Below are 9895 nucleotides of genomic sequence, written 5' to 3' on the forward strand. Positions count from 1 at the left end.
GTGTTTGCAACCTTTTTTTGATGAAGTAATTTTTAACCGATTTTAAAAAGGTGACTTTTATTTAGTGTGGTTTGTTAAGTATGTTATTTGCAAGTTTATTTTTGTAAAGTACAGTTTTATACATTTTTATATTTAGGTATACGATATTCTACAAAAACATAAACCATACAAAAACACGAAAGTGATGTATTATTTTGTGTAGAATTCTAATTATTACTACTTTAATTTTGTAGTGAAATACTTCATAATACTATAAAATAAATAATTAAAGTCCCATGCCACGCTGAGTTCGTATTTATTCAGGCTAATCTCAGAAACTACTGCACGCACCAATATGAAGAGGGATTATCTAAGAAGAAGATTATAAATTATAAACATTATGAAATACAGTCTTAATATTTCCACCACCCTTAATTTTTTTCACAATTTTTTATATTTCCTCACATTATGCGTAACCTTAGATCTTTGAGAGATGATGATTCAAATACCATTAAATGAACTTAATCATTAGCTTATAGAAAAGAGCGAGCGAAACGAGCGCGGTTTTTTTTGTTATTTATAAATGATATAATATTTAATTATTATTTGTAAGTATAAAACTAACTGTATATTACTCACACGTGAAGTGAGCCATCTTTTTGATACAGAACTGGTTCTTTCTTATATTTCTAATGTAAGAAATTAAATCTAGGTACGGAGATTAATAAAACGCGGGTTAAGAGAGCCCGTTTTTTTTTTTTCGTAGATATTTATGCAAGGTAGAAGAATGAAATAATAACTAACTAACCAACTAATAGTAACTAAAGTGCATTTTTTTTAATATTGTCCAAGTGGAGAGTCATTAATAATTTTGAATTAAGTATGTGCTAAATAAACTAAATTTATTCATCCTCATTTCATGTTCAATATACCTAGTACTTATGAGTTGAGACTAAGAAATTCAAGTCACAAAACTTTCACTAGCCCTTTTTTGCACTTGGCGCATCAAATTGAGAAAAAGGTTGTCGATCCCTGGAAAAACGCGTGAAAAATCTAGAAATTACTACTCGCTCCTAGATGTCGCCTGCAACTGGAAGCTATATAAACGAACTGACGTTTCGCGCCGGCGTTATTTGAGAAAATCAAGCTGCGATACAAGACAAGTGCTTTTCGGTGTGAAAATCTAACACGTGCTCTATTAAAACCGCGTTGCTGAATAGAAAATCGGAGTTATAAGTTTGTTCAACGTTTACAAATCGTTCATCAGTTTTATTTGAAAGTTGAAACAAGAAAATGCCGGAAGAAATGGAGACGCAGCCCGCGGAGGTGGAAACCTTCGCCTTCCAAGCTGAGATCGCTCAGCTCATGTCGCTGATCATCAACACCTTCTACTCCAACAAAGAGATCTTCCTCCGTGAGTTAATTTCCAACTCCTCAGACGCTCTAGACAAGATCCGATATGAGTCACTCACGGACCCGTCGAAACTCGACAGCGGTAAGGAACTATACATTAAAATCATTCCTAATAAGAGCGAAGGCACTCTGACCATTATTGACACCGGTATCGGCATGACAAAGGCCGACTTGGTCAACAACTTGGGAACGATCGCCAAGTCTGGCACGAAAGCTTTCATGGAAGCTCTGCAGGCCGGCGCAGACATCAGCATGATCGGGCAGTTCGGTGTGGGTTTCTACTCTTGTTACTTGGTAGCTGACCGCGTCACCGTCACCTCGAAGCATAATGATGACGAGCAGTACATGTGGGAGTCTGCCGCCGGCGGCTCCTTCACCGTCAGACCCGACCACGGCGAGCCCCTGGGACGCGGAACCAAAATCGTCCTACACATCAAAGAAGACCTAGCAGAGTTCCTCGAAGAACAGAAAATCAAGGAAATCGTCAAGAAACACTCGCAATTCATCGGCTATCCCATCAAATTGGTAGTAGAAAAGGAGCGTGAGAAGGAATTATCAGACGACGAAGCTGAGGAAGAAAAGAAGGAAGATGATAAAGAGGACGAGAAACCAAAAATTGAGGATGTCGGAGAAGATGATGAGGAAGACAGCAAGGACAAGAAAAAGAAGAAGAAGACCATCAAGGAGAAGTATACCGAAGACGAGGAACTGAACAAGACCAAGCCTATCTGGACTCGGAACGCTGATGATATCACCCAGGAAGAATACGGTGACTTCTACAAATCCCTTACAAACGACTGGGAAGACCATCTTGCAGTCAAACATTTCAGCGTGGAGGGTCAACTTGAATTCCGAGCTCTGCTCTTTGTTCCTCGCCGAGCTCCCTTCGATTTATTCGAAAACAAGAAACGCAAGAACAACATCAAACTGTACGTGCGACGAGTCTTCATCATGGACAACTGTGAGGACCTCATTCCCGAGTACCTCAACTTCATCAAGGGAGTGGTGGACAGCGAGGACTTGCCCCTGAACATTTCTCGTGAAATGCTGCAACAGAACAAGATCTTGAAAGTAATTAGGAAGAACTTAGTTAAGAAATGCTTGGAATTATTCGAGGAATTGGCAGAGGACAAGGAAAATTACAAGAAGTATTACGAACAGTTCAGCAAGAATCTCAAACTAGGTATCCATGAAGATTCTCAAAACAGGTCAAAATTGGCAGATTTGCTTCGTTACCACACATCTGCATCTGGCGATGAAGTATGCTCCCTCAAGGAGTATGTTTCACGAATGAAGGAGAACCAGAAACACATCTACTACATCACGGGAGAAAACCGAGACCAAGTAGCCAACTCTTCATTTGTTGAAAGGGTCAAGAAACGTGGCTACGAAGTGATCTACATGACTGAGCCAATCGATGAGTATGTGGTGCAACAAATGAGGGAGTATGATGGAAAGTCCCTCGTCTCCGTCACCAAGGAAGGCTTGGAACTACCAGAGGACGAGGAGGAAAAGAAGAAACGTGAGGAAGACAAAGTTAAGTTCGAAAACCTCTGCAAAGTCATGAAGAACATTCTAGATAACAAAGTTGAGAAAGTAGTTGTATCAAATAGGTTGGTTGAATCTCCATGCTGCATCGTCACAGCTCAATATGGCTGGTCGGCAAACATGGAACGTATCATGAAGGCCCAAGCTTTGAGGGATACTTCGACCATGGGTTACATGGCTGCCAAGAAGCACCTTGAGATCAATCCAGACCATTCCATCATTGAAACGCTTAGACAAAAGGCAGAGGCGGATAAGAATGACAAAGCTGTCAAAGATCTAGTCATTTTGCTGTACGAAACTGCTCTACTATCCTCTGGTTTCACTCTGGATGAGCCCCAAGTACATGCCTCTAGGATTTACCGTATGATCAAGCTTGGTCTTGGCATTGATGAAGATGAACCAGTTCCAGTAGAAGTAGAATCAAGCGCAGGAGACGTCCCACCTCTGGAAGGTGACGCTGATGATGCGTCACGCATGGAAGAAGTAGATTAAGAGTTCCGCCTATTATAACCTTAGCCATGTTGTAATGGTGTTATGACAGTTCCGTATTATATTTTTTTGTGCTCTCGTGTACAGCCAAAGACTGATTTAGTTCAAATTCCATTTCAAATTTTAAAATAACTAATAATAATAAATTACATGTAATGTAATAATTAACTCTGTTGTTTTAATTTCCTTTCTACTCTACAATACAATTTCTACACTAAACCAATGCTGAATTTCCTGCTTAGGATTTTTATAAGTTTCTTACATTGCTGCTCAAATTCTAATTAGGATTCTTAATTTAAATTCAATGTTGGATTAGTGTATAGTTCGCACACAATGATTTCTCACGCGCCATTGTTAACTCTGGCTCAACTCAAAGTGGGTTTATAAAATATCTATTGACTGAAATCGTCCTTTTGATCATATTTGACATGAAGTTAAAATGGCGCGTGAGAACTCATTTTTAGGGTTCCGTAACACAAAAGGAAAGTTGGAACCCATAAAGGATCATTTTGTTTGTCTGCTTTGGTTTTGATTATTCTGTCAAGAAAACCTACAGAGTACTTCTCGTTGACCTAGAATGGCAGGTAGGTGTAAAGGAAAAACCGGCCAAGTGCGAGTCAGAGTCGCGCACTGAGGGTTCCGTACTCTGGTATTTTTCCAACATTTTGCACGATAAATCAAAAACTATTATGCATAAAAATAAATAAAAATCTGTTTTAGAATGTACAGGTAAAGCTTTTTCATATGATACCCCACTTGGTATAGTTAGGTATCTAACTTTGAAAATTGAAACGTATTTTAATATTTTTTTTAATGATGTAACCACAAATTCGGGGTTTTCAGATTTATTCCTGTATATGTGCTATACGACCTACCTACCTGCCAAATTTCATGTTTCTAGGACAACGGGAAGTACCCTATAGGTTTCTTGACAGACAGACAGACAGACAACAAAGTGATCCTATAAGGGTTCCATTTTTCCTTTTGGGGTACGGAACCCTAAAAATCTGAGAACCGTGAATTTGTGCTTACATCACAAAACAAAATATTAAAGTGTGTTTATGAACAATTCAAAGATAACTACACCAAGTCTGGTATCACACACACATTATAAAATAGATTTTTACTCATAATAGTTTTTGATTTATCCTGTAAAATTGTCGGAAAAAACATCCGAGTACGGAACCCTCGGTGTGCGAGTCTGACTCGCACTTCGCCGGTGTATTTATAAAGAAAATATACTGCGACTCTCATTCTCGATGCATCATGCAACGCATTAAATACAGTGACGACGGGTAACTTTAGAAATTCTCAAACATTCTGAGACAAAATCGCAAACATTCAGAGCCGACGCGCGACGGTTCTATAGAAATAATGGCATGAAAATAAAAAAATATCTGCAGAAATTGATTTTAAAACAAGAAAAAGCGTTCTTAATTAATGCATATCACTGAAGTAAATTACGGGTGGCGCTTTCAAAATCAATGGAAAAAATAATAGCATTAGCAACCCTTTTTTTTTTAACCCCCGACCCAAAAAGAGGGGTGTTATAAGTTTGACGTGTGTATCTGTGTATCTGTCTGTGGCATCGTAGCTCCTAAACTAACCAACCGATTTTAATTTAGTTTTTTTTTGTTTGAAAGGTGGCTTGATCGAGAGTGTTCTTAGCTATAATCCAAGAAAATCGGTTCAGCCGTTTGAAAGTTATCAGCTCTTTTCTAGTTCTTACTGTAACCTTCACTTGTCGGTAGTGTTATAAATTTTTAATTTACACTTGTCCATGGACTATACCAAGTGGGGTCTCATATGAAAGGGCTTTACCTGTACATTCTAAAACAGACTTTTTTATTTATTTTTATGCCTAATTAGTTTTTGATTTATCGTTCAAAATATAGGAAAATAAAACCGAGTACGAAACCCTCGACGCGCGAGTCTGACTCGCACTTGGCCGGTCTGGTTTACATGATCAATCAAATTAATTTAAATGGTGTAGAGAAGAACAGAGCTAAAATTAATAAAAAGTTTCCGTCTACTTTCCTTTAATTTTTTTTTAATTTTAATATTTTCTTTGAGCTTTGATATAAAGCTGTAAGCGCCATCTACAAATCAGCTTAATAACTCTATCTATTCCTTCCACCGCTAGATGGCAGCACTTTGAGATAACTTTTTAAAGCTCCCTATGAATTCACATCCTATAAAATCGTACATACTATCATAGATTATAATATTATGTAGGTAGTAGCTACCTATCTATAAAATGAAGCGTGCACTGTTGTAGTAAATTTAGATTTCCAGTAAATTCCACGATCTATTCTAGCTTTGCGCCGGTCTGACCTAGATTCTTGACATTGGGCGATCAATACTGCGGACGACTCACCTTGCATCGCCGCGAATAATAACAACAATATTTACCTACCTACCTTTCTTGTTAGATCGAGAATTTTCTCTCTTCAACATTATAACATTATTATTTAGAAAAATGATCAACTTTTATTATTTAGGAAAAAATAATCAATTTTTCATGCTTACGACGATGGTCTTAAAAAAATATCAATGCAAGTGCGTCCTCTGAAACTTTTCTTTCCGAAGCAATTCAGTAAATTGCCGCAAGAAGCCACGGGTTCGAATCCCGGTTGGGTGTGTTTCAGAAATGATCTGATTTTTTTTGTAAGTTATCCAGAAATTAGCTTTTGATAAAATATAGGTATGTAGGCACATGTAAGTAAGTAGGTACATAATAATTCAATGATCTTAAAAAATTAATGTTTTCATTCACACTTTCATTCTTATGGTGCTGCTTCATGCTTGTGGCAAATTGATTTTGATTTTTTTTTTTCCTCGTCTGGCTTTACAAAGATTAGCCAATGTCAAGTTTGTAGTTATTTGTAACAAGTTAGATAAACTATACACGTATGGACCCCGCCTGTGCCGGCGCTCGCCGACATACGCACGGCACCTCCTTAGAGTGCTTTCCAGTCAGTTTTAACAAAAAAAAACACTCCAAAAAGGCAGAGGACGCCCGCCAGCTAACACCGACACAGACAAAGTCCTGATTTTGATATACATATATAAGCAAATGCATATTTTTTCAAAAAATTTAAAAGGTTGCCATATCCTACCTAGGGAATTACCTAGGTACCTAATATTCGCCGCCATGGAAATTGGAATTTAGATAGGTAGATAATAACAAGTGTAAATTTAAAATTTATAACACCCCCGACGATCCAAAGTATTTGAGTTTTCCAAAACATCATTTTCAAATAAATAATTATGTATTTAGGCAACGTCCATCTTGACAGCTTGACATTTGTCTATTGACATAATATTATGAACCTAACGGTTATCTAACCTTCTTTTCTACAAGAAAACTAGAAAAGAGCTGATAACTCTTAAACGGCTGAACCAATTTTTTTAGATTATAGCTAAGAACACTCTCGATCAAGCCACCTTTCAAACAAAAAAAACTAAATTAAAATCGGTTCATTCGTTTAGGCGCTACGATGCCACAGACAGATACACAGATACACAGATACACAGATACACAGACACACAGATACACAGATACACACGTCAAACTTATAACACCCCTCTTTTTGGGTCGGGGGTTAAAAACCTAAGGCGCATATAGGGCACATTGAATTATCGTAATATATTGTGTACATAGGGAATCCGGAATTCTAGAATTGTCCACCCACCCTAAATCCATTACTTACCAACTTACCTACCTAATCCGTATCCGTAGGTATTCGAGAATATTCCACCCCATCTCTGGCTCTGGCTGGGGCATCACAATAAGTAAATAGGTAAGTACCTACTTGTGGGTAATGCGTAAGGGAAAGAAACGTGATTCTACCCCAAACATTTTTTCATTATTGAGCGCAGGCAGGTGTCCTTACAAAACTCTAGAATTTTCTACCCTAAGTAAGTAGGAACTTTTTAGCCTAGGCTTGCAATAACTTATCTTAGACCTAGTTAAGTAGTTAGGTAATACGTACCTATCTTCTACTTAAATATATGTACTTGCCTAGTTATTTTCGTTTTTTAGGGTTCCGTACCTCAAAAGGAAAAACGGAACTCTTATAGGATCACTTTGTTGTCTGTCTGTCTGTCTGTCTGTCCCATAGATATGGTCTGTCCGTCCGTCCGTCATGTCTGTCAAGAAAAAATTAGGGAACCTTCCCGTTGACCTAGAATCATGAAATTTGGCTGTACGTAGGTCTTATCAGGGGGCACCGTAGTGCCCCCGCCAAGACGAGCCAAACGGCGGCCGGGGCCCTACGTTTCAGGGGGCACGGCAGTGCCCCCGCCAAGACGAGCCAAACGGCGGCCGGGGCGCTACGTACCTTTTTCTCGAAGTGTTTCGCCGTATTTTCGACCCGTCATAACTTCGGTCTGGATGACGCTAGAAAGCTGAAATTTTCAGTATAAGGTGTCCTCAGCAAATTTACCAATTATACTAAGTATCAAATATCTAGCTTTTATGGTTACAGATTTATTGATACCTAAAATACGCCGTTTTCGTCCCTCACTGATGATCATCACAATTCATACTCTGTAATTCTAGGGTACTTCCCGAAGTCCTAGAAAGCTGAAATTTGGTATGTAGACTAGAATATGCATACAAACTACAGGAAAATTGAGAAATTGGAATTTCCCCCCCTCTACGCCTCTTATGAGAAAAGCAAATCTGTAAATTCTGTCGCTAGAATGCTGATATTTTCAGGATTAGATGTCCTTGGCAGACTTATTAAACGCACTGAGTATCAATTGTCTAGCTTTTATAGTTTCAGATTTATTGACAGTCAAACTTCTAGTCTGTAATTCTAGGGCACTTCCCGAAGTCCTAGAAGACTGAAATTTGGTATGTAGACTAGAAATTGCATACAAACTACAGGAAAATTAAGACTTTGGAAATTCCCCCCCTCTACGCCTCTTATGAGAAAAGCAAATCTGTAAATTCTGTCGCTAGAATGCTGATATTTTCAGGATAAGATGTCCTTGGCAGACTTATTAAACGCACTGAGTATCAATTGTCTAGCTTTTATAGTTTCAGATTTATTGACAGTCAAACTTCTAGTCTGTAATTCTAGGGCACTTCCCGAAGTCCTAGAAGACTGAAATTTGGTATGTAGACTAAAAATTGCATACAAACTACAGAAAAATTAAGACTTTGGAAATTCCCCCCCTCTACGCCTCTTATGAGAAAAGCAAATCTGTAAATTCTGTCGCTAGAATGCTGATATTTTCAGGATAAGATGTCCTTGGCAGACTTATTAAACGCACTGAGTATCAATTGTCTAGCTTTTATAGTTTCAGATTTATTGACAGTCAAACTTCTAGTCTGTAATTCTAGGGCACTTCCCGAAGTCCTAGAAGACTGAAATTTGGTATGTAGACTAGAAATTGCATACAAACTACAGAAAAATTAAGACTTTGGAAATTCCCCCCCTCTACGCCTCTTATGAGAAAAGCAAATCTGTAAATTCTGTCGCTAGAATGCTGATATTTTCAGGATAGGATGTCCTTGGCAGACTTATTAAACGCACTGAGTATCAATTGTCTAGCTTTTATAGTTTCAGATTTATTGACAGTCAAAACTTCTAGTCTGTAATTCTAGGGTACTTCCCCAAGTCCTAGAAGACTGAAATTTGGTATGTAGACTAGAAATTGCATACAAACTACAGGAAAATTAAGAAATTGGAAATTTCACCCCTCTACGCCTCTGTATGGGGGAAGCAAATCTGTAAATTTTATCGCTAGAATGCTGATATTTTCAGGATAAGATGTCCTTGGCAGATTCATTAAACGCACTGAGTATCAATTGTCTAGCTTTAATACAACCTACAAAAAATAGATCCAAAAAAATCTAGGGCACCTGCCAAAAAGAAATGAAATCCCACCAAAAACATTTCATGTAAAAAGGTAGCCAAGACTCACAAGGTCATAATGTTTTCACTGTTAAAAAGTTATGAGATCTCTAGTAGAGCCAAGCCCCTAGCTGAGCTTAGATTTGTGCTGGCCATGGGACCTATCCGAAGTCCAAAGTAATATAGCTCTTAAATGTTCTTGACTGTATTACATTTATAACAATAAATAACAAATCACTCTACTTACAAGCTCTGATTCTACAAACCCTATATCTTGGTAAAAAAAGTACGGCTTGGCCGTTTACAGTTCGTGGATTTTTTATCTGAAATGACATTTAAGCCCGGAATAGCTTCTGCGACCATCACGAAGTACAATACAAATTAGTAATTGTCGAACAAACTATTCCTTAAGGCCTTAAAATATGTTATGTCATGTAATAGTTTTACGAACATTAAACGGCCAAGCCGTCCTTTTTTTACCAAGATATAGGGTTTGTAGAATCAGAGCTTGTAAGTAGAGTGATTTGTTATTTATTGTTATAAATGTAATACAGTCAAGAACATTTAAGAGCTATATTACTTTGGACTTCGGATAGGTC

The 9895-nt window shown here is 37.9% G+C and overlaps 1 protein-coding gene across 1 annotated transcript; it reads left to right on the top strand.

The window, feature by feature from the left end:
• The first annotated feature begins 1091 nt into the window (after window positions 1–1091).
• LOC123877165 (heat shock protein 83) lies at window positions 1092–3597 on the top strand. Its single transcript, XM_045923666.1, has one exon. The coding sequence runs from the start codon at window positions 1273–1275 to the stop codon at window positions 3430–3432; it is 2160 nt and encodes a 719-aa protein (XP_045779622.1). The 5' UTR covers window positions 1092–1272; the 3' UTR covers window positions 3433–3597.
• Window positions 3598–9895: the final 6298 nt, after the last annotated feature.

Source organism: Maniola jurtina, chromosome 23 (assembly GCF_905333055.1).
Source record: "Maniola jurtina chromosome 23, ilManJurt1.1, whole genome shotgun sequence".
Classification (NCBI taxonomy): Eukaryota; Metazoa; Arthropoda; class Insecta; order Lepidoptera; family Nymphalidae; genus Maniola; species Maniola jurtina.